Source organism: Balaenoptera musculus, chromosome 7, assembly GCF_009873245.2.
Source record: "Balaenoptera musculus isolate JJ_BM4_2016_0621 chromosome 7, mBalMus1.pri.v3, whole genome shotgun sequence".
Lineage (NCBI taxonomy): Eukaryota > Metazoa > Chordata > Mammalia > Artiodactyla > Balaenopteridae > Balaenoptera > Balaenoptera musculus.
The window spans coordinates 55,804,525-55,830,739 of record NC_045791.1 but is presented as its reverse complement, the minus strand read 5'-3'; the positions used below and the strand labels follow the sequence as shown (position 1 = coordinate 55,830,739).

The window sequence follows — 26,215 nt, the reverse complement described above, 5'->3', positions numbered from 1 at the left end:
TGCTCTGATCTTTATGATTTCTTTCCTTCTGCTAACTTTGGGTTTTGTTTGTTTTTCTTTCTCTAGTTCCTTTAGGTGTAAGGTTAGATTGTTTATTTGAGATTTTTCTTGTTTCTTGAGGTAGGCTTGTATAGCTATAAACTTCCATCTTAGAACTGCTTTTGCTGTATCCCATAGGTTTTGGATCATCGTGTTTTCATTGTCATTTGTCTCTAGGTATTTTTTGATTTCCTCTTTGATTTCTTCAGTGATCTCTTGGTTATTTAGTAGTGTATTGTTTAGCCTCCATGTGTTTGTGTTTTTTACGTTTTATTCCCTGTAACTGATTTCTAATTTCATAGCGTTGTGGTCAGAAAAGATGCTTGATGTGATTTCAATTGTCTTAAATTTACTGAGGCTTTATTTGTGACCCAAGTTGTGATATATCCTGGAGAATGTTCTGTGTGCACTTGAGAAGATAGTGTAATGTGCTGTTTTTGGATGGAATGTCCTATAAATATCAATTAAATCTATCTGGTCTATTGTGTCATTTAAAGCTTCTGTTTCCTTATTTATTTTCATTTTGGATAATCTGTCCATTGGTGTAAGTGAGGTGTTAAATTCCCCCACTATTACTGTGTTACTGTCGATTTCCTCTTTTATAGCTGTTAGCAGTTACCTTATGTGTTGAGGTGCTCTTTTGTTGGGTGCATATATATTTATAATTGTTATCTCTTGTTCTTGGATTGATCCCTTGATCATTATGTAATGTCCTTCCTTGTCTCTTGTAACAGTCTTTATTTTAAAGTCTATTTTATCTGATATGAGTATTGCTACTCCAGCTTTCTTTTGATTTCCATTTGCATGGAATATCTTTTTCCATCCCCTCACTTTCAGTCTGTATGTGTCCCTAGGTCTGAATTGGGTCTCTTGTAGACAGCATATATATGGGTCTTGTTTTTGTATCCATTCAGCAAGCCTGTGTCTCTTGGTTGGAGCATTTAATCCATTCACATTTAAGGTAATTATCAATATGTATGTTCCTATGACCATTTTCTTAATTGTTTTGGGTTTGTTTTTGTAGGTCCTTTTCTTCTCTTATGTTTCCCACTTAGAGAAGTTCCTTTAGCATTTGTTGTAGAGCTAGTTTGGTGGTGCTGAATTCTCTTAGCTTCTGCTTGTCTGTAAAGCTTTTGATTTCTCCATCAAATCTAAATGAGATCCTTGCTGGGTAGAGTAATCTTGGTTGTAGTTTCTTCCCTTTCATCACTTTAAGTATATCATGCCACTCCCTTCTGGCTTGTAGCGCTTCTGCTGAGAAATCAACTGTTAACCTTATGGGAGTTCCCTTGTATGTTATTTGTCATTTTTCCCTTGCTGCTTTCAATAATTTTTCTTTGTCTTTAATTTTTGCCAATTTGATTACTATGTGTCTCATTGTGTTTCTCCTTGGGTTTATCCTGTATGGGACTCTCTGCACTTCCTGGACTTGGGTGGCTATTTCCTTTCCCATGTTAGGGAAGTTTTCGACTATAATATCTTCAAATATTTTCTCTGGTCCCTTCTCTCTCTCTTCTCCTTCTGGGACCCGTATAATGTGAATGTTGTTGTGTTTAGTGTTGTCCCAGAGGTCTCTTAGGCTGTCTTCATTTCTTTTCATTCTCTTTTCTTTAGTCTGTTTGTCAGCAGTGAATTCCACCATTCTGTCTTCCAGGTCACTTATCCGTTCTTCTGCCTCAGTTATTCTGCTATTGATTCCTTTTAGTGTAGTTTTCATTTCAGTTATAGTATTATTCATCTCTGTTTGTTTGTTCTTTAATTCTTCTAGGTCTTTGTTAAACATTTCTTGCATCTTCTTGATCATTGCCTCCATTCTTTTTCCGAGGTCCTGGATCATCTTCACTATCATTATTCTGAATTCTTTTTCTGGAAGGTTGCCTATCTCCACTTCATTTAGTTGATTTTCTGGGGTTTTATCTTGTTCCTTCATCTGGTACGTAGCCATCTGCCTTTTCATCTTGTCTATCTTTCTGTGAATGTGGTTTTTTTCCACAGGCTGCAGGATTGTAGTTCTTCTTGCTTCTGCTGTCTGCCCTCTGGTGGATTAGGCTATCTAAGAGGCTTGTCACCTTTTATTTTTATTTAGGAATTTTTTGTTCTCCTCATTTCCCATTTTTTCTACCCATGATATGCTATCATAAAAGAAATATTAGCTACTAAATATAGAAAATTAGAGAAAGCAAAGCATCTAATTCAGCACAAGTACTAATGTAAAATCATGTCTTACTTAGTCATATTGACTTCAACCAGTTTTAGTCTGAAAAAAGTTCATTGACTGTTATTATGCACTTTAATAATTTAGAAATAAGCGTATTAATGTTTATATACACATAGCATATTTTTATTATTGCATATAACATTTAAATTCCCACTTTGATCTATTTGCAAGTAAAGTAGTTTGGGATCATTCATAATCATTATTTGTATGATTTCCATTGAATCAATTTCAAATTGGTTGTAAGGTGGTTATATTACTGACTAATCCTTTAATTTGATTATTGTAATGCTGCACTGTCTGTGAGTTTGAAAAGACTATTCCAAGTCAGTACTTTAATAATGATATCTAAGACATCTAAATGCTGTAGTTGGGGAGGAGAAACTTCTCTACCCTCTTAAGTTCAGTGTCTGGGGCCTACAAATTAAACTTACAAAAGAGACATTAACAGGAGGAAAGATTTATTTCATAGGCACATGGGTAAGGAGGGGCTCACAGCAGGAAATAAAAACCCCAAAGAGGCAGTTACACCCAGGGGCTTTTATGCCATTTTAATAAAGGGTGTTAAAGGGTGTACAAGAGACAAAGGAAAAGGGAGTCTGGGCTTCTGAGGGAGGTGGTAACTTGTGGGAAGGTGATTAGGAAATGTACAGTAAATAAGGGTTGTTTAGTAAGGGTTATTATGCAGATTCAAGTCATCTTTGGTGTCTCTGAAGTCCTTCTGTTTTGGGAGAGGAGGGCACCTTTACAAGGGGAAATTAAATCTGTGCCCTACTTTTAGGCAGAAACGGGGAGGGCAGATTGCTCCTCCTGTGTTTGCTCTTTCTTAATTGCCTTCAGCTCAAAATAATCCTTATGCTAAAGTGGCATATTGTGGGGTGGCATATTCTGATCCCCTTCACTATCTAGATATGAGAAAAAAAGAATTATTTTAAGTTTGAGTTTTATTTGACATTTCCGTTATAAAAATGCAGAAAAGGTATAATTGGTGTGTGAATTTTATTTTGGACTTACTGCTTATTGTAACAGTACTGTATTAATCAACAGTGTTTACTTAATTTCTTTTAATTCAAGATTCTTTTGGGTAAAGGAAAATAATTATTCAGCAATATAAGGCCAAAATCAATTATGCCATGAAAATGATTACTTAGGTTATCAATGGAAACATATTGTGGACTAACGCAGGACTATCAAATAAATAATCAGTATTTGTCTTGGGTTGTAACACTGTTACTGAACCAAACTTGGGTCCACTCACCCGCATAGCAAAGCCAACTTATTGACACTGGGTTGTGGTGAAGAGAAGTACAACGTTTATTGCATGGCTAAGCAAATAGAATGGGCACCTCATGATCAAAAGAACTGAACTCGCTGATGGCTTTCAGTGAAGGGATTTTAAAGGCAGCATTTTGGGCGAGTGCTGCAGGGTGCATGTCTTTCTTCTGATTGGCTGGTGGTGAGGTCATGGGGTGGTGTTTCAAGAATTTTAATCATCAACCCTCTGGTTCCAGCCAGTCTAGGGTCTACGTGCTTGTGGTCAGCACATAGTCACCATCCGCCATCTGTGTATGAGTCTTAGTTCCTGCAGAACAAGTCAAAAATATATGTCAGATTGTTGTGTATATCCTTTGAGGAGGAACTAGGACTCTATTGCTGAACTATGTTTGTTGACTGCTTTTCCTTTGTTTCTGCATTTCTTCACATCCCTAATTAGTAACTGCTTGAGTCTGTTCCTTGGAACTCAGGAAAAGGCCTGGGAGACTGAAGCCTTTTTCTACAAACAAGAAATGGGGGTTATGGAGAGGCTTTTGTACCTGGGAGGGCCCTGCTCAGTTTCAACACCATTGGGCTGCCACACCACTTGGGGCCACCACCAGCCCCTCAGCCTTCACTACTTGTCCAGGATTTTCATCAATGAGTAGAGTGTATTCAAGAACTTTCCTCTTTTTACCTCAGTTGCATACGCCTGATAAAGTATTTTACCTTCAACCACCTGCAAAGATCTCATGATTTGACAGAAAGGCCATGATCTCCTCTTCTCAAAATGTTGGGGGCCCCCATTCTAATGTGTCTGAGACTCCACTGTTAGGTTGTACGGAAGTTAATCCTGATATCTGTTTTTTTAAAGGTGACGTTCTTCATTAAAAAATTTTTTTTACAGACACTACTGAAGTCCCTTTTTTGCTTTTCCCTTGGGCCCCTCAGTTCAGTTACCTCCCAGCTTCCTATAGGTACCATTTGAATTTGGTATATATTTTTCCAGATATCTCTCTATGCTATAAATATATATTATTGCATGTGCATGTGCTTTTCCTAAGTGGTGTCATACTGTATTACTTATTTTATAGCTTATAACTATACTATTCAATAGTTTGTCTTGGTGACCTCTTCATGTTAGTTCCTGTAGTTCTACATCATTCCTTAAAACCATGCATGTTATTTATACTATAGAGTAGTTTAGTTATTCCTCTATTGGTGTATATTTACTTCCATTTTTAAAATGACTGTGAACAATGCTTCAGTGAACATTCTTATATATGTTTACCTGTGTACATGTGCGAGTGTTCCTCTATAGTAAATACTAAGGGTTTGCACATTTAGTTTGAATAGACACTGCAAAATTGTTCTTCTGGATAACATTTCATCATATAATACTGTAGAGCCGTAAATTAATTATTTAAGACCTAAACATTGAATTTTTTTCTCAAAAGAAAAAGTTTGCTTTCAAACAAAAGTAGATGCATGACCCTACTCTAATAAGCTCTGGACCTAAAAATAGAATAGCCATCCTCTGTAGCTATAGGGACCAACTGGTATATTTTTAGTACACTGAGTTTTATGAGCAGAAAAATTATGCAACAAGACCAAATCAGGTGGAATTTACTTTGAGAATATAAATAACCTGACTACAATCTCAGCAGACAACAGAAGATTCCTGAAGGGTAAAGTATTTTTTAAATATAATGTTCAGGAAGAGGTAAAATCGTGTCTCTCCTACAGAAATGAAGATGAACATGTGTTAAAAATGTATTTTCTCACCACAACAAGAGATAAGCCCGTGAGCTGCAACGAAGACTTGACGCAGCCGCCCCTGCCATAAAAATGTATTTTCTCATGTGATATGAGGAAACCAGGCAGATGTTAATAATCAGTTCAAAGGGAAAAGTCAAAATAGCATATACTTATAGGGATTCAAGGAATGGTGAGATGAATTGTAGTTAAAGACAAAACCTGTTTTTCCCCTGAGAAGGGGTAGGGAAGAAGTCAGTTAAACCACTACCACACAGGAAAAGTGTGTGTGTGTGTGTGTGTGTGTGTGTGTGTGTGTGTGTGTATGTGTATCAGTTACCTACATCTTATAGAGTTCCAAAATAGCTCAAAGACAATGATCTGGGCTACATAAGCCAGCAGTGTATGCTATATATCATGCAGTTCACTGAAATACAAAATTTATTTATCCAAGACGAATAAGTATCTCAAGTTTGCTGAAACAGTACCAGACCCTGATGACCCGTGGTTAGGTAACCTAGACTTGGTAGTCAGGCTCTGTGTAGAGGTGAAGGGAAGACAGTCACTGAAAGGATAGACTTTGAGTTTAGCTTTGGGAACTGCCATATTTAACTAATTCAGATGAGTCAGTGTCAAATAGACAAAGGGTTTGGGTCCTTCTTGCTATTCCTGAGTAAGAATCCCAGTTTTACCTTAGGCTCTACCAAGAAACCTTGAACAAGTTCTCTAACCTCTCTGATTCTCAGTTTTCTTCATCAATAAAATGAGAATGATAATACTATCTTAATGAGGATGCAGTAGAATAATTCATCTCATTGTGAGGATTAAATGATCTCCAAATGTAGTTATAGCACAAAGCACAAACTCAATAAATGTAGTCCATGGTGTCACCCAGGTACCTCCTCGGGAAAGCTTATTCCATTCCTGTCAGGACCCAGTTTAAATGTCGTCTCAGAGAGATCTTTCCTGACTATCCAACTTAAATACCTCGTTAGTCCTCACTTTTCTGTTACTCATTCTTATTTTCATTACAGCACTTATCACTACTTCCTATTTTCTTGTTTGTTTTATTTCTGTAAACTTACTTATTGTCTGTCTCTCATCATTAGAAAGTCTCAAAAGAGTAATGACTATTTTTGTCATATTACAGGTAGGACAATGCTTATCACTTATTTGCCACTAAATAAATGTTTCTTAAATGAACAGGGCAAATATTTTAAGTCTACCCTAGTAAAAATTCCTTAGAATCTATTCTCCTGGACCATTCTTTAGGTACAATGAGCACACCAACCATGAAAAGCTAGGGGAGATAAACTGTGGTGAGGGAAGAGCTGATGGGAGAACAGAAGGGCAAGATTATATGGAGATGTTAACAGAATGGAGAATATGGTGTAACAGGAAGGGAGAGGATGGGAGAGAAAGCCACAATCTGTTCTGACACAATCGTGGCATTAAGTTTTTGGATGTTTCATTTTACCTTTTGGATAAAGTGATGTAAGTATTTTTTCAGATGCATAAAATCCTAGAAATGAAAGATAATTTAGTTTGACTCTTTTTACATGCACAGTGTTTTATAGATAAGAAAAAGGTCTGAGAGATGAAGTGACCAGTCCAAATGGCACAGTCAATCTGCTGACAGGACTGGGACCCCAGACTCTGATTTTTCTAATCTTATTCTAATTCTTTTTCTTAATATATGTCTTAGTTTGTCACATATCCAGAATGTTGAGTTATGTTCTGAACATTTCCATTTTCACAAATATCCTTTTTTCTCTTTCCCAATAGGTAGAAAATAGACCAAAGTATTACGGAAGAGAGTAAGTATGGATTATCAGAAAACATTTTGTAGATTGGAATATATAAGAGAGACAGGTAAACGGATGCTTTTAATAAAAAAATAAAAGCAAGAGGAAGGAGGTATTCGAGTTTGAATGAGTTAAATTATTTTTCTGATTGTAAATGTAATTGTTGTAGTTGGTGAAAATATAGAAAATAAAGATAAGTGTAGAGAAGAAAATAGCATGGGAAAATGTGTACAGGATAATGTTAAAATAAAGATGCAAGCCATATATGTAAATAAATAATGCTAGATATATGTATATGAGGAAAAGTATATATTTGATTGTATGTGTTTATTAAGCATATAGATACATATACATACATGTATGCATGTAGTAAGGTGTGGGTGGTTTATTCTACATTTATACTTTTATTTTCCAAATTTTCTGTAAGTAAATTCATGCTACCCAGAAATAACTAATGTTAACAGTTTGAAGTATTACCTTCTGAAGATCTATTTTCTTAATGGTTTTTACAAAATTGAGTTATTATACATATACTTTTTGTAGCCTGATTTTTCCATTTAATATTAATAATGAGCATTTTTCTATTTTATGAAAAATGTAATAATTTTTAAAGTCCTTAATTCTTCTGATTATTAAAAAAAATAGAAATATAACCCTTCGAGGAAAAGAATAAAAATCACCTATAATCCCATCATTCCCCAAATAAAATCATTTGTTTTTCATGGCTGAAGATCATATCAGATAAACAATAATGTATATAACAAATATTTTTAAATTATCTAAAATTCTGTTTAAGTTTTCAGGACTCTTATGAGTAGAACCTAGGTACTTAGGAGTTGAGGGGAGCCACTGGTGTTCTTTATGGTTATACCATAATTTAGTCATTTCTCTGCTTTTGGCATATAGGTTGACTTTAAACGATAGTATTAAAAGTAACACCGTAAGAAATATCTTAGTGCATTAATCTTTTTCTGCGGCGGAAATTTTGGGTCAGCTGGTATGAATAGTTTTAAGAGTCTTTAAATACCACCATCAAGTTTTATTCCAAAATTTGTTTCCTTGAATGAGATTTTCTTCTGGATTAATTGGGTTTTTAAAAACAAGGAGATATTAAATTTTACTAACTTTATTAGTTGGTGTCATGTAAACTTAAAATAATATACCAATATGCTGATCTAATATATGTGTTATTACCACAGATAGGTTACTATCTTCTTACTCCTACAGAATCAAAGTGGACCTGGTTCTGAAAGATTGAGGAATTTAAGGAGATAAGAAATTCTAGGAGCCCATTGTTAAACCTCCTTGTTCTAATTGTCATGATTTGAGCGTGTGTACTACAAACTGCTTTAAGACTTAAAATGAGAAAGACCGAACCTTTCCCATGAGAAAAATTTCAAAAAGTTGCCACAAGAACCCTCGTAAAGTTCTTAAATTATTAAGGTGCCATTTCAGGGCCTTTTCAAAATATTCCAAATTCAAGGGACTGTTGGCTTTATTGTACCTTTAAAAGCTACAGTCTCATGTGAGCAGTTGTTCAATTCAGTTTTCTTTGAGTTAATGAAAGGACATAATATATGTGTTAAGTTCTTTATAAACTGTACATCACCATACGAATATAAGGTGGTTTTATATTTTTAATATTAATCATTAGTTACCACTGATGTTTTTTAATTTTTCAGTGTTTTATGTCAGAATGTTATAGGTGAATCTATTGTGTTTGTATAAGGAGTGTGTTATTTTTGTTTCTCTTCTTCCTCCTTTTTTCTCTGTTAATCAAAAATAGGGTTTTAGCAGGGAGTGAAAGCAAGTATTACAGTTGTTTGCTTTTGGCTTGAGTATGCAGTGATGCAGATTATGCACATTATTGGGCAATCATGCCAATTAAGGGCAACCCAGGGTACCTGGAAAATTGCCAACTTAAACTCTGAGCCAAAATTTTTGGAGCAATGCCACTGGTGTGAAGAAAGGAAGTGGGACACATTGCTGAGTATTTTTTAGCATGTCCATATGGTCAGGCAGCTACATAAGAAGGGAATTGTCCTCTTGAGAGAGGTGGTTGGTCTTCCGTAGATGGATGTGAATTTTGATTCCGTGATTGTTAAATGGATTGGAGAGCTGCTTCAGTGCTGTTCTTGTCACCACAGAGAAGCTGGCCCCGGGCCAGGCCCAGAGAAACACAAGCATAGTTAAACCCAACTGCTCCCCTTCAATTTTATGGCACTACTTTGTCTAGAAAACAACAAGAGAAGGTGGGAGGTTTTGCTTTATCTTGTTTTATTGAAAAAGGTGGAAAGCATGCAGTTTCTGAATTGACTTTGTTTCTTAGGTTTCATGGCATGATCTCCCGAGAAGCGGCAGACCAGCTCTTGAGTGTAGCTGAGGGGAGCTACCTCATTCGGGAGAGCCAGCGTCAGCCAGGAACCTACACTTTGGCTTTAAGGTTGGTCATGGACCTGTAATTATAACTGTGCCTCATTTAAAACCCTCTTAATAGAGGGCTTTAAATTTTAAAAGCATCCAGCATGTAATTGAATTGGTTCTTGTTTTCTTGGGACCTAATTACCATTTTAATAGCTTTGAGACTCTTAAAAAGTTCCTCATGAATGGTAGACTCAGTAATTAAGAACTGAAAAACTTTTAAGGCATTTTTATTGTAGCTGCTTTCTTCTATTTCATCTTACCCATTCCCTCCCATCTGTCCTGCTCTATCAGCTCCCGTCTATTTCTTGAATAAGGAAAGGAACTAAAGAGAAAAGACCTTTGTAACTCGTAAAATTAAAGCCAATGTCATTTCTCTTGGGTTGGCTTTTGGTTCAAGCAGCTTTCCTTGGGAACTCCTGGCTCTTTCCTATCTACTGAACTTTGCCTAGCATTTTGGCTGTTCTTAGCTTTACAGCACAGTGGCCAGAAACAAGTATTTCCATTAACCCTGCAATAATAACAGAAGAATAATACAATAGCACGCTTATCCATTGGGCTAACCTCCTGCCAGGATTCTAACCTCATTTAATCTTCACAACAGGTCTAGGATGTGTGTACAATTTCTATCTCCACTTTACAGATAAGGAAACAGAGGACCTAGAGGTTGAGTAACTTGGCCAAGGTTATACATTTAGTAATTCGTGTAGCTGGTATTTGAACCCAGACGATTTGGCTTCCGAGTCTATGCTCTTAATCACTCTACACTGCTGCCTCTCTAGAGGCTTGGAATAATTATCCGTTGTCTTTGTTCATTCCTTCATTTGTTCATTCATGCATTCATTTATGCATTGTTTGGAAAAGATTTAAAAGTAGAAACTTTGAAGAAAGAGGTCAAAGAAATAACATTTCTTCTGGTAGCCACAGAGTGAGAAGAGAAAGGTAATATTATTGCTTAGGACTCTGATAGGACCACGTCCAACTCCTTCTCCAATCACTTATGCCTAGGTGAGTGAGCAGGGACTGTTCTTACTCCCATCCACCAGATTTATTATTAATCTTTCTGGCAAAAGAATGGTATAATTCAGTATTTCTTCATGCTGAATTCTGAATCAATGGCATACTTGGACAATAGAGCTTGTTAACAGGAGTTCATGGAAATCTGCTTTTATGGAAAATTATGAAGCGTAAATCCCCCTTCAATTACTTAATTATGTTGCTTTTTCAGGTTTAAATTTCGGTATATAGGGAAAAAATCTGGGCTGAGAATTTAAATACCTATTCATTTTGCCACTAAATGAGCTAGACGACTAATTTGGAGCAAATCACAGGTATTCTTAAAGCCGGCTGCTTCATCTTTCTATTCCTAACATTTTGTAATTCTAGGATTCTACAATACCACATGTCCAAATAGATGGTCATCTGAGTGTCTGGGGTAGATAAGCCTTGATGTACAGGCTAGTGGGCCAAAATAAGCAAGAAGGAGGTGGGGTGAAAGGAAAGAAAGCAATCTGTATACTCTCTTCCTTTTCCCTTTGTTGCTGTCTCCCCACCTTCTTCTGTTATCACTGGAATTTTAACTCAGTTTCGCCTCATTGCAAAGTTCAGGTACTTTCTATTATACTACATCGCCTCATAATGTGGTTATCATGCTGGTTTTTACTGAATAACACCAGCAAACGCCCTAGGGCCAAGGATTCAATGTGGAGAAAAGTAGCACCCAGATCTTCCAAACTCTTCCTCATTCCCACCCTCTCACCCTCTCTCGTGCTACTCATGACTTTATAATCACTCACTGCCCACTTTGGCCCAGGAAATCCTAGAATTGGATTGAGGAATAGAGCAACATGGGATTGAGGAGAGTGCTTTTAATGTATAGGTCTGGGGTAACATGCAGCTTTCCTTTTGTTTTTGAAAATCATCATAAAGTTTTTACATGGAAAAGAAATAGTGAGTAAAAGGGCTTGTAGTGGAGGTAGGGAATTTGTGAGTATGCATCGTGAGTAATTTACATGCTGAAATATGATTTTCTTTGTTTTGAACTAGATGAATGGCAGGGAAGTATTAAACAGAATGTGAAATAGAAGTTGTATTGATATATCTATTAATCTTATCTGATATTCCCCATTTCAACTAATGATTCTCCCAGTTAACATCAGTCTGTTTTTAACAGAATGCATGATCCACTGAGGTAGGGAGGCAGTTTGAATTTACAGCCATTAGTGTTTATTATGCGTTTGCTGTGTTAAACAAAGGCCCTAAAATTAGGAATAAGTCCTTGATTTCAAGTTGTTCCATAGTCTCCTCAACCTCACAGTATGTCTGAAACTGAACTCATCAGTTTTCCTCCCAAATATGCTGTAACACCTGTATCCCTTTAATAGCTGGTGACACTGTTATTTAGCCAGTTCACAAGACCGAAAGCAAGAAATCATTTTTCTTTTCTCTTAGTTCTGTTTTAAGATGTTTGTAGGCCTGGCCTTATTCATTTAGAGGCCTCCATCTTACACCATATCAAACACTATATCCCATATCAAATATATATATTTTGCTGTTAACTTCGTTTTTTAAAATATAAATTGCTTTTGAAATTAACTTTAGATTTCCTTTTATGTTTTGGAGCCACACCTTTTTGTTCATATTTTATACCTTTTCATAGACTCTGGAAAGCCCAAGGTACTGTACCTATATTATCTAATGGTTAAAAGAACTTTTTCTTCTTGCTCATCTCACACAGCCAAGCCCAACAATCTTTTATTTCTTAAGTAATTTTCAAAATTTCCCCTTCTTTTCAATCAAGCCACCTCCTGGATTAGTTTCATGAGGAATTTACCTGTATCCAGCCTTATCCCCTCTAATGTATCTTCCATGGTATCATGAGTGATCAATCTTAAAATCTGATGCAGTGATCAGCAAAGTCGTAATGTTGAGTAGGACACAAGGTTTCAAAGGCCACACCTCCCTGTGTCACTGGCATCTCCCCCATACCTGGGGGAGCCTAACCTTTACTGATGATCTTTATGTATAATGTGAGGTATCAGTTCGGCAAGGATGTATTGTATGTGTGTTGTCACAGTATCAGTTTTTTGCAGTCAGCAAGGAGATTTTCATTGCATGGCATGGAAGGTCGTCTGTAGTTGACATCTCACTTTCTTCTTCACCATCATCTTCTCTTACACACCATCTCAGCCTGAATTTCTGGCCAGGCCTTGTCCTGCTTTTCTGCCTTGCCCATGTGGGCCCCTTGGTTCAGAAAAAATGATTGTCGCTCAAAGTCTTTTATACAATGAAACACTAGACAGACATCCACATAGTTGGAGTGTGCAGTTGAAGATAAGATGCTCTCCCAGGCACTGGATTATACCTCATGAAGCATGAAGTGTTTCCTATGACTTCGGGATTTTCTGTATGTTGATTTTGACAACATTTGTATTAGTTATAGTTTAATGAGGTATCATGGCATGTATTAGCTGCAAGTAACCTAAAATAATTTAAGAAGTTTTGTAGAAAACATTTTTCTTTGTATGATTTTCATAGTTTTAGAACTAATTCTTTTAAAAAAAATTTTTATGTTGTTCTATAATTTTTCTCACTAGAAGGAAAAATTGTTCAGTGTTGTACATACGGAGTGACAAGTGAAAAAGATAAGACTGTGCATGTTTTGTATTATCCTTTTTATTAAATGTTAAATGTATACAAAAGAATAGTTATAAGAAATATAAAATTATTAAATATCATGATACTATAACTGTAGGTTTATTCATCATAAATTATTTCCTGACTTTTCCAAATTGTTTTTCCTCTGAGCTTCTCACTTCCTGACTTTCATGTCTCTGAACTTCAATTTGGACATTTTCTATTGACCTGTCTTCCAGTCCACCAGTCCTTTATTCTGCTCTTTTTGATCGGCTGTAAATCCATTCATTGAGTTCCTAATTTCATATACTGTGTTATTTAGTTCCAAAATTTCCATTTACTTTTTTTTTTTTTAAGATTCTAATCCTCTGATGAAATGGTTTCCTGCATTTTCTCCATCTTTTCCTATATATTCTTGAACTATAACCTATCAAAACAGTTGTTCACTATAAGTAACTGTTAGAATTACGTAAGCACCCCATGAATTCTTGGAAATAGTGAAATAAGAAGGTGAAAAGACTAGTGGAGAGCTAGTGTAAGTGATCATGTGAAATGACCTTTTAAATATTTGGTATCTGTTTTCTCATTGCCACCACTGTACCTGATAAGAATCTGGTTCTTATCAGATACAAATCCGGTTTTCTTTTCCTGTTTTAAAAGAAGGAAGAAGGTTGGAGTGAGGAGGGAAAATGGATACCAGTTACACAGTATAGCACAGGTAACTGCATCATCAAAAACAACAGCACATCGTCCCAAAATATTTACTTTGTAACTGTGAAAATAGGAATTTTCTTCACATGGTAGAAACCATAACAAAATCAAATAAAAGAGAGCCTGTTATAAAAGAGAAACCATACAGATTGCAAACATCAATAAGAAATAATATTACATATGATTTAGGAGCTTTTATTGAGCTTTTGAATTCTGCCAGATATTATCCAATGGGTCAAAAAGGAAGACATTTAAGCTGCCTCTTAAAGGTAGAATATAGGTTTGCCAGGTAGAAGGATAGGATGTGATTATAAAAAAACGAGCATTTTGGCAAGAAGAAAAAGCCAAGGAAGGAATATATAGAACAGCATGGAACATCTGGTGTATGGCAGGCTGCTAGGACTCGGGGGTGCAGGAAGTTTTAGCAGTAAGTATGCCAGGAAAGGCTGGTATTTCATGCTTAAGAATTTGGACTTTATCTGTAGGAAATGGGAGTCACTGAAGACTTTCAATAGAAGAGAGTAATGGTTGAACATTTGTAATTTTAAAAGATCATTGTGGGAACAATAAGAATAAATAAGTGGATAGGGTGGTGGGAATTAAGTTTTACCAGAATTATTTGATAATTAATTTAGTAAGTAGTTTTCCTTGGGCAATGGAAAAGTGATCTTTAAAAGAGATTCTAGATACCTTATAGATTTTAAAGGGTTCCCTTTGAGGAGAAATGTTAACTCCAAATTTGGCAACTCTAGGGACATTTCTGTTGAGTCTGACTCATTTTAGCTTCTCTAAACTTGGAGAAGAGCAAGATGACACACGTGTAAGAGTCTTGATAATCTCCAAGTCCTGTGTCTAGATATTCCAGAACAGATTTTGGAAATATTCCAGAGAATGTTTCATACCCACAGTGCTTGGCACTTCCTGTTGATTTTATGCTGACCATAATGATAAGAATTATTTTGAAAAATTTTAGGTACTGGAAAACAAATGAGAATTTAAAAACTGAGAAAGCGTGATGTTTGGACATATATTTTCTTTAAACAATATTTATTATTTGATAAGTTCTGAAGTATACCCTATGTTAATCTACAAAATAAAATTCACTATACAGGACAGTATGTAGAGTATCATACTATTTAATATATGTGTGTGTGTTTGTCTGTGTATGTATAGGGTATATATGTAAGTAGACAGCTGTCTAAAAGAATAATTGCCAGCGTTCATAATGTTGTCTCTGAGTTTGAACTTAAAGGTGATTTTTACTTCTCTGTACCTTTCTGAGTTGCCTTAATTTTTTTTTCACAATGCCATGTGTATCATTTTTACAGTCAGACAAAAAAAATCAATAGGGTTATTTTCATTTTGGGAAAAATTGAAGACACTAGCTGCAACCTTGGGTCAAAGTGAAAGACAGTACCTCCTAAATCTTTGAAGATATGACTCCAAGTGAAATGCGTCACCTTATTTAAATCATTTATCAGAAGGAGAGGGACAGCCTTGGGGGCAATAGAAAGGGAAGTCACAGAGGTGTGTTCTAGAGTCCAGGGTCTGTGGGAGAGGGGAGTCTTGACCAACATTGGCAGTGCTATCTCTAGTATAGAGATGCTCATAAAGGAACTGTGTGAGTCTCCCTGCCACTAACCATAATCAGTTGGGTTTCTTTGATGCAGTATTTCTCAGAGCCTGTGAGCATTTTTAATAGAACTATGCTGCATTTCCCAAACTCATTTGATTATGAGACCCTCTTTTTGTGGAATCTCTCTGTGAAACACTCTTTGAGAAATAGTCTATTAAACATTCGATTCACTCAGTTCCTCTTGCTCTGGACTCCATGTTCACCAAGTAACTTTCTTTTCTTTTCTTTTCTTTTCTTTTTTTTTGAGGGTCCTTTTAAACTATTTAAAAAATTGAAGTATAGTTAATTTACAGTGTTGTGTTAGTTTCAGGTGGACAGCAAAGTGAGTCAGTGTTATATATATACATATATATATATATTCTTTTTCAGATTCTTTTCCATTATAAATTATTACATGATATTGAATATAGTTCCCTGTGCAATACAGTAGATTCTTGTTTATCTGCTTTATATATAGTAGTGTGTATATGTTACTCCCAAACTCCTAATTTATCTCCCCCCACAGCCCCCACTATCCCTTTTGGTGACCATAAGTTTGTTTCTATGTCTGTGAGTCTATTTTTGTTTTGTAAATAATTTCATTTGTATCATTTTTTTAGATTCCACATATAAGTGATATCATATTAGTCTTTCTCTGTCTGACTTACTTCAAATCTATCCTGTTCTATTATCTATATGTCTGTTTTTGTGCCAGTACCATACTGTTTCAATTACTGTAGCTTTGTAGTATAGTCTGAAGTCAGGGAGCGTGATTCCTACAGCTCCATTCTTCTTTCTCAAGATTGCTTTGGCTATATGGGGTCTTTTGTGTTTCTGTACAAATTTTAAAATTTTTTGTTCTAGTTCTGTGAAAAATGCCATTGGTAGTTTGATAGGGATTGTATTGAATCTGTAGATTGCCTTGGGTAGTATGGTCATTTTAACAATGCTGATTCTTCTAATCCAAGAACATGGTATACCTTTCCATCTGTTTGTGTCATTTTTAATTTCTTTCATTGTATCTTACAGTTTTCAGAGTACAGGTCTTTTGCTTCCTTAGCTAGGTTTATTCCTAGGTATTTTATTCTTTTTGATACAGTGGTAAATGGGATTGTTTCCTTAATTTCTCTTCCTTATATTTTGTCATTAGTGTATAGATGCAGGATTTCTGTATATTAATTTTGTGTCCAGCAACTTTACTGAATTCATTGATGAGCTCTAGTAGTTTTCTGGTAGCATCTTTAGGATTTTCTGTGTATAGCATCATGTCATCTGTGAACAGTGACAGTTTTTACTTCTTCTTTTCCAATTTGAATTCCTTTTATATCTTTTTCCTCTCTGATTACTGTGGCTAGGACTTCCAAAACTATGTTGAATATAAATGACCAGAGTGGGCCTCCTTATCTTGTTCCTGTTCTTAGAGGAAATGCTTTCAGCTTTTCACCATTGACTATGATGTTAGCTGTGGGTTTGTCATATATGGCCTTTATTATGTTGAGGTATGTTTCCTGTGTGCCCACTTTCTGAAGAGTTTTGTTTTTTTTTAATCATAAATGGATGTTGAATTTTATCAAAAGCTTTTTCTAATCTTTTGAGATGAGCATATGGTTTTTATTCTTCAATTTGTTAATGTGGTGTATCACATTGATTGATTTGTGGATATTGAAGAATCTTTGCATCCCTGGGATAAATCTCACTTGATCATGATGTATGATCCTTTTAATGTACTGTTGAAGTTGGTTTGCTAGTATTTTGTTGAGGATTTTTACATCTGTAGTCATCAGTGATGTTGACCTGTAATTTTCTCTCTTTGTGGTATTCTTGCCTGGTTTTGGTATCGGTGATGGTGGCCTCATAGAATGTAACTTTCTGATTAATGGCTTCTGATGTGGTTCATCTACAGGGAGAAAAAACTTAAAATGTATAGGCTGACTCTTAAGAGCCTTTGAGGTATTTCTCACTTTCAGTTAATAAATTAGAATTAAATGTTGGGAGTAAAGGGGAGAAAAGAAGGATAAAAATTTACCAGGTTTCTTCTGTTTGGTAAGTCAGATAGACACCCTCCCCATTTTTTTTCTTTTTTTTTCAGACCCCTTTTTGATAAATGAACCTAAAAGACTTCTTGTTAAAGTGTTCAATTGATAGAGGAAAAAAATTTTAAGACCTAGTTACCTCACCAGTTCTTTTTCTTCCTGTTTTCTGATTTTTTCCCCTGTACCAAAAAAGGTTTACCTCCTATCCTAAGAGTGTTCTGAAACATGTACTTACGGCAACCAAGCACTATTTCTATGTATTAACAGAAATGCAGCCTTTTTCTTTTTTTCTAACTTTATTCCCAAGCTTGGCTTTTGCATGTGTTGTATCTTAGCCTTTTTTTTTAAACTTTTCCCTTCTTTTAGTTATAAATAACATACCAATTCACCCATTTAAAGTGTACAAATCAGTGGTTTTTAGTGCATTCACAAAGTTATGTGACATAGTCAATTTTAGAACATTTAATCACCCTAAAAAGAAACTCCATACCCATTTACAGTCATTTCCCATTTCTCCCAACCCTCCCAGCCTCAGGTAACCATTAACCTACTTTTTTATCTCTGTAGATTTATACATCCTGGATGTTTCATAAAAGTGGAATTGTGTATAATATGTGTTCTTTTGTGAGTGGCTTCTTTCCCTTAGCATATTTCCAAGGTTCATCCATGTTGTTGCACATATCACTACTTTATTTCTTTTTTTAATAAATAATATTTGAATACTGTTCCAGTATTTGGATATATATCATATTTTGCTTATCCATTCATCAGTTGATGGACGTTTGAGTTGTTTCCACTTTTTGGCTATTATGAATAATGCTACTATGAATAATGCTGTGTACAAGGCTTTGTGTGTACATGTTTTTATTTCTCGTGGGTATATACCTAGGAGTGAAATTGCTGGATCATATTGTAACTCTGTGTTTAACATTTTGAGGACCTGCCAAATTTTTTTCCAAAGTGGTTTTACCATTTTATAATCCCACCAGCAATGTGTGAGGGTTCTAACTTCTCCATTCCTTGCCAATACCTGTTATCATGTCTTTGATTTAAACAGTGGATGTGACATCCTAGTGGATGTGAAGTGGTATCTCATTGTGGTTTTGATTTGCACTTTACTCTCAAATGGTACTTCATTTTTCAGATTTTATGCACAGCATGGTTTTTATTAACTGATGTTCTTTCTATTCAAACTTCAGTTCCCTCTCAAAAAGCATGCATCTATAGCAATGGGTTTAAAGCAGAAGGTAGAGAAATCAAAAAAGCGGATTTCAAGATATTTTTGGGTTTTGCATTTTTAAGGCACAGCATAAGGCAGATTCCACCGAGCAGTTCTTTTAGGGTGGAATTGAGTTTCAAGTATATTTTCTGGCTAATCAACAGGAACTTTGATATAGGAGATAAAATTCCAACTCTCTGGCTGTCTACTCTGAAAGAGAAACTGGAATCTGACTTGTATATCTACTTTAAGGTGCAGTAGGAGACATACCAGGTTCTTTTAATGTAAGGTCTGTTTCTTGGTAACCAGAGACAGCTCCAGAATATGTTGATAATGTGCCTCCTTTCCTACGAACGAGTTGCGTACCCACGTATTTTATTAATGGGCCTACTGGTTTTATACATATGATAATAGTTAATGTTTTCTGAATATTTACTGTGTCATGCACTGTGATAAATACCTTATGTGAATTATCTTTCAGTATTTTCTAATGCTTTTTCATGTTGTGGCACCCGTTGAAAATTATGCTTTTACGTGGCACACTGAGAGTAAATGCAGAGGGCTGACTGTGGCCAAATTTGGCCAGCGCCAGGACTTGAGCTGCATCAGACCGTCCCGGCCTCTGAAAGGGCTGACAGATTTGATATCGTGTAGCCTCTAACCTCTGTTCCTGACAAACAGGTTGGAAAACTCAGTTTTATCTACAAAATAAGCCCATGGAGTAGATACTATATTTTCTGCGTTTTACAAGAAGACTGAGGCTTAACTTGCTCAAGAACAAAAAGCTAAGAAACAGAAAATATAACCTGTTAAAAACAACATCCAAAATAATAATAAAACATGTAGCACTATGTAAGTTGAAAAGGGGTGTGGCACAAGAGTAAACCCTTAGCTTTTTTTTTTTTTTTTAATATGGGTTATTCGAGTTCCTCCTCTTTTCTTTTTCTTTTTTTTTTTTTTTAATTTTATTTATTTATTTATTTATGGCTGTGTTGGGTCTTTGTTTCTGTGTGAGGGCTTTCTCCAGTTGTGGCAAGCGGGGGCCACTCTTCATCACGGTGCACGGGCCTCTCACTATTGTGGCCTCTCTTGTTGCGGAGCACAGGCTCCAGACGCGCTGGCTCAGTAGTTGTGGCTCACGGGTCTTGTTGCTCCGCGGCATGTGGGATCTTCCCAGACCAGGGCTCGAACCCGTGTCCCCTGCATTGGCAGGCAGATTCTCAACAACTGCGCCACCAGGGAAGCCCAAACCCTTAGCTTTTAAGTCAATGAGTTTTCAATAAAGATTTTTAAGTTATCAGTACAGTACCATTTTTATAAAGCAGATAAACCTTTGTTTAAAGCCTTTAAGGATGAGATTTACTCCAGCTAATTCTCAAGGGTTAACTTTCCACCCCTCTCCCCGCCAAAAGAGAAAAGCCAAATTAAGTATATGTAAAGTTTAATTATTTAAGCTAAAATTACATGATAAAATCATTTGGTGATCATATGTGCTTATAAAAATAATTTTGTAGTGAGTTTGGACAACTTTTCAGAGAAAAACAGCAATAATTATCTGTAAAAATAATAGTATACTTGCATCCATGTCATTTATCACATCTCTATTATGACTATGAAAACAATACATGGCTGTTGTAAAAAAATATTTTTTTCAAATAAGAGAATTGTATATAATGATAAATTACATTACTTTCCCTCCACATACTTCTAGTTCCACTCCATAGAGGTAAGGTCATTCACAATTATTTGTCTATCCTTCCAGAAATTGGTCGTGCATAAAATATACATATATTTTTATGGCATGTATGTACATTGTATTTTATTATATGTGACAGTTATTTGGTAGTGGCTAACCATAGCAGCAAAGATCATCTCTAGTCTTTCCAGAAGTTTTGCCCTGTTGTCTGCCTGGCTGTATAGTTATGTAATAAAAGCCATCAATACCTTGTTTATTTAGTCTTAGCTGATGGTTGGTAGTTTAAGAACATGTTGAGCTATATTCTGTGAGTTTAGCTTCAGTTTCTATGATAGGGGTTGATGATTGGTAGTAGAATGGGCAACAAGATGATAAAATGGGCTCCCTTCTATTATGTAAATGCATTTGTGATTTAATTTATTGTGGCTTTGAGTTTAGAATGCTGGTAAGATTCTATTAAGGAAGGAATTCCTGAGAGAATGTTACTTAATCTTTACAACTCTGAGATTTAGTATGAAGAAACTATTGCTACTGTATTAGAAAATGATAAAATGCCATGAAGTAGGAAATGTAATTTGCTAATGATTGAAAAAAAAATTTCTATTTGAATCTCAGATCATTAGGTTGACTTTTAAAGTGAACCCAGCCAAAGAATTCCTGGGTAAAGTCATTGGTACAGGGGCTTTCACATTTTTAAAATATGAAAGTTAGTTGAAAGCTTTTTTCATGTTTAGGAAGAAGGATCAAAAGGAACTGGGGAAGGATTATGCTGCTGGTAGGCGTTGACGTGTAATGTACTATGTGTTCTCTTGATCTGGTAGCTCATGATAGGTTTAGTTGGTTACCATGGTTTCATTTCATTTCCTGCAAGCCTCTTTGTTGTGCTATTTGGAATAAGTGGAAAATAGTGTTCCGCAGAATAATTTTTCAAAAATGCTTTTCTGCTTCTCTTAGTTAAGCTTATGAATCACTTTTGGGGAAATTTTCTGAATATAAGAGTAGGTGATAAAACACATAACAACCATAGAATTTAGTAGTCCTGCAATGTCAGAAAATTAAAATTGATAAAAACAATAGCATGATTTACTTTAAACTGCAATACCATGTTGTCAGTGCCATAAGCTTTAAAAAAATATTGGTGTAATAATTCTTATCAAGGACCCTCTGGTCAAGTATGCTTTAATCAAACAAATTATAGAAAGTAATTGATATGGCACAGTAGGGAATGGGTAGTTTAATATAAAGCATCCCTTACTTGAAAAAAATAGATGTATTCCTAAAAATGGGTTGCAAATTGAACCGTATTGTAAATCCACAAGAGTGCATAGCTGTTTAAAGAGATTAGTTTTTCCTAACATATATATATAATACAGAAAACAGTATTTCGGAAAGAACAGTAGAAAAGCAGAAAGAAAAGCAAAAAATCACCTCTAATCCCACTAGTCAGAGATAATCACTGTTAAAATTGAAGTGTATGAAATTCTAGTACTTTCCTGGGTTGAATAGAAATGGTTTCATACCAAGTACACTATTTTATGGCATATGTTTTCAATTAGCTGTATATCATGAACATTTTCCATGTCAATAAATATGTCAGAAGTTTGTTATTTGAATTAATTCTTCATAAGGTCTGGTTTCACCTCCTGATTTTTTAAAACTCTGGTTTTCACTAGTTATATATGTTTATTTAAATTTAGGTCCATCATAAACTTTTGTTTTTTATTAACATGTGTGCTACAGAAAATATGTAAAATGCAGAAAAGTAGGAAAAGAAAAATATTACCTATAGTCTCACTGCCCCCAAAATAAATAACATTTTTGGCATTTTAAAAAAAGTATTTTGTTATTGTTTTGTTTCTAAAAAAATTGTAATGATACTCTTCTGGGTACTGAAGATGCAAGGATGAACAGGACAGTCAAGATCCCTGGCCTTAAGGAGTCTGTCAGATGGTGAGAGGGTTAGACTTTAACGAAATTGTCCCACAAATATAGAATTAAAATTGAGGTGAGCACTGTGGAGGGAAAGTACAGGTGCTGTCACTGTGTAAAGGAGAATCTGATCTAAATCCAAGGAATCACAGTCAAGGAAGGTTATTCTGAAAAAATAGAGTCTGATTTGGAAACTGAACGATGTCTGAGAGTGAAACTGAGGGTTTTGTTTGTCCTTTTTTCTCTAGTTGCTTTAGGTGTAAGGATAGGTTGTTTGTTTGAGGTTTTTTCTTGTTTCTTGAGGTAAGATTGTATTGCTATAAACTTCCCTCTTAGAACTGCTTTTGCTGCATCCCGTAGGTTTTGGATTGTCGCGTTTTCATTGTCATTTATCTTTAGATATTTTTTGATTTCTTCAGTGATCCATTGATTGTTTAGTAACATATTGTTTAGCCTCCATGTGTTTGTGTTTTTTACAGTTTTTTTCCTGTAATTGATCTCTAATTTCATAGCGTTGTGGTCCGAAAAGGTGCTTGATATGATTTCAGTTTTCTTAAATTTACCAAGGCTTGATTTGTGACCCAAGATGTGATCTATCCTGGAGAATGTTCAGTGTGCACTTGAGAAGAAAGTGTATTCTGCTGTTTTCAGATGGAATGTCCTGTAAATATCAATTAAGTCCATCTGGTCTAATGTGTCATTTGAGGCTTGTGTTCCCTTATTAATTTTCTATCTGGAAAATCCATTGGTGTAAGTGGGGTGTTAAAGTCCCCCACTATTATTGTGTTACTGTTGATTTCCTAAAAATAGAGCTACCATATGACCCAGCAGTCCCACTCCTAGGCATATGTATATCTGGAGAAAACCGAAATTTGAAAGGATGCATGCACCCCCATCTTCATTGCAGCACTATTTATGATAGTCAGGACATGGAAGCAACCTAAATGTCCATCGACAGAGGAATGGATACGAAGATGTGGTACATGTATACAATGGAATATTACTCAGCCATAAAAAGGAATGAAATAGTGCCATTTGCAGCGATGTGGATGGACCTAGAGATTGTCGTACAGAGTGAAGTAAGTCATAAAGAGAAAAACAAATGTCATGTAATATCACTTTTATGTGGAATCTAGAAAAATAGTACAGATGAACTTATTTGCAAAGCATAAATAGAGTCACAGATGTAGAGAACAAACTTAAGGTTACCAAAGGGGGAAGAGGGGTAGTGGGACGAATTGGAAGATTAGGATTGACATATATACACTACTATGTATAAAATAGATAACTAATGAGAACCTACTGTATAGCACATGGAACTCTACTCAGTGATCTGTGGGGACCTAAATGGGAAGGAAATCTAAAAAGAGAGTGGATGTATGTATACGTATAACTGATTCACTTTGCTGTACAGCAGAAACTAACACAACACTGTAAAGCAACTATACGCCAATAAAAATTAATAATAAGAAGAAAAAAGAAACTGAGGGAAGAGAGGGAGAGTGAGGGAGAGAGCAACCCAGGCAGAAGGACCAGCATGTGCAAGGGCTCTAATGCTGAAGCAGCCTCGTGCAAAACTGAAAGAAGCTGAAAGAAGAATGTAGCTGGGGGGCAGAGTGAGCTGGAGAATGAAGGGATGAGGCTATACCATCTGCCTCCTGTGGGCCATGTTAAGGATTTTGCTCTTGAGGGAACCATGGCCAAGTTTTAAGCTGGGTTGTGATTTGACCCAAGTTTGAATTTCTTTTTGGTTTTAGTAGGAAAAACAGCAGAAGGAGAGCAATAGTGAACACACAAGGAAGTTACTTGTTAGATTTTCTCTTAGTGACCTGTTAGGTCCATTGCCCTATAAATTCCTTACATATTATGTATGCAACCATTTATCATATTTACTGTGCATGGCTTCTCTTTTTTGTTGGTTTTAACATAAAAATATTTTAATTTTATTTGGTTACATTTTCAGTGAATCTTTTTCTAATGATTTATTCCATTCTTCTTTAGCCTGGAAAACACCACCTCCACAAGAGATTTGATAGTTAAATTGGTTCTCTTTTAGATTTTATGATGTATTTTATACATTTAACTTTTTAATCCCCCCACTAATTTATTGTGATGTCAAATGAGGTAAATATTTCCCCAACTGTATTATCTGGGATACTTTCTTTCAGATATTGATTGGTTTCACAGAAGTAAGGTAAAATGAATTTTGGAATTGGTACATACTATATCCTGTTCTGGAGACTTTTTAAAAGACTCCGAGAGTCTTACAGTAAAACAAGACAAACACACATACACACATAAAAAATAATAATTTGTTCCACTTTCTATCAGTATTTCCCTAAGTTTTTGGCAATAAATAGTACTTACTAATACCTCTCATACCATAAGAGATAATTCCAAGTAGATTTATCTGCTAATTGCTAACCAGTGGTTCAAATTCTAAGTAGTCCTTTCTTTCCCAATTGTTAGGGATTATTCTTAACATCACACTGCTAGTAGCTATACTGTGAACTTTGCCAAGCTTCTCAAAATTGAAGTTATATTTATTTTTCCCTTCTTTAAACCTTAGTTAAAAAGACATGGTTAGTCATGTAGATCAGGTGTTCGAAAACTTTTCTGTGAAAGATCCAGTAGTAAATATTAAAGGCTTTGCAGGCCAATTGGGCATATTATGTTATATAGGTACTTATACAGCTATTTTCAATGTAACCATTGAAAAATATAAAATCCATTTTTAGCTTGTTGGCCTTACAAAAACAGTGGCCTGGATTTGGCTGGTGAGCTATGGTTTGCCAACCCCTGATGTAGGGCACTGTCTGTGTTCCTGCTGCTACATTTGGCAAATCTTTGACCTTATGAATTCTAGAGTTGATGTACATACTGGGTCATAGCCACAGGGAAAAGAAGATATTTACAGGACGTTTTTACAACTTCATTTTGCTTTTGTTGTCCAAATATAATTCCTATTATTTTTATCAGTGATTTTTAAACTTATCTATACCATGATGGCTCTTTCTAATTTGTATTTGCCATGTCTGTCCTCTCCTGAGCGCCCTTACCTTTTCAGTTTCCAAAACTTTTTCTGCTATTTTTTATTCTTGTTTTATTAAAAAAGATTCTACTGGCTTAAATGCACATTTAAAAGGAAATGAGGAAAGTGGCAACGTAGTGTGGGAGCCTTGGAGGCAACGGAGCCTGTCCCACTGGCAGACTAAGGAGTTTAAAACTCTGGATTTTTCTGGGAATTTTCCAAGCAAGTCCAGTCACCATCAAACTTAAATTCTACTGTTGATTTTCACTATACCATTATAACAGACAAACAAAAGCATCTTTTGGGGTGGTAATATCTAGGTAATGGAAAATAAATTAGAGCCTTTCTGTTTGTACATTTTTTAGCTCTCTTGTTTTGTTACTGTCATAGAATTCTTAGGGTAGCTGGTGGCAGAAAGTTGTTCATAGTATTACTTAAAAAATTTTTTTGTATTATACTCAGTCAGAAAGACATGACCTCATAAAGGAAAATCCCCAAGTAACAGAAACAAAAGTGGACTATCTTTTGTGGTAAGGAATAAGAATTGGGATTAGGTTTGACTAAAAGTAACTGAGTAAGTGTCAGTTCCTAACACAAAATAGATTTTTATTTTTCTCCCACATTCGAAAAATCTGGAGGTATTTCAAGGCCAGTGTGGCCCTCCACAAGATGGTAGATCCAGACTGGTCCCATCTTGTTGTTTTCCTGTGTGTGGCTTCTGAGTTTATCTCAGGTGGCTGCTGGAGTGCCAGACTATGTCCACATTCCAGCTAATAAGAGACAGAAGGGGTGACGACCCCTATCACTTTCACTTAGTTTTCATAGGCTACTCCTAACAGCAAGGCATGGCAAGCTG

The 26,215-nt window shown here is 35.5% G+C and overlaps 1 protein-coding gene across 5 annotated transcripts in view; it reads left to right on the top strand.

Annotated features, from left to right (window-relative positions):
- The window catches only part of CHN1 (chimerin 1), a 200,256-nt gene that overhangs the window by 64,965 nt on the left and 109,076 nt on the right, over positions 1-26,215 (top strand). For 4 of the 5 annotated variants that reach the window (XM_036858805.1, XM_036858807.1, XM_036858806.1 and 1 more), the window contains 2 exons: positions 7,049-7,080; positions 9,398-9,511. The exons of the other annotated variant lie outside the window; for it this stretch is intronic. In XM_036858805.1, the coding sequence (XP_036714700.1) occupies positions 7,049-7,080; positions 9,398-9,511 (146 nt within the window). The remainder of the gene's footprint in view (positions 1-7,048; positions 7,081-9,397; positions 9,512-26,215) is intronic. 5 annotated transcript variants of the gene reach the window in all.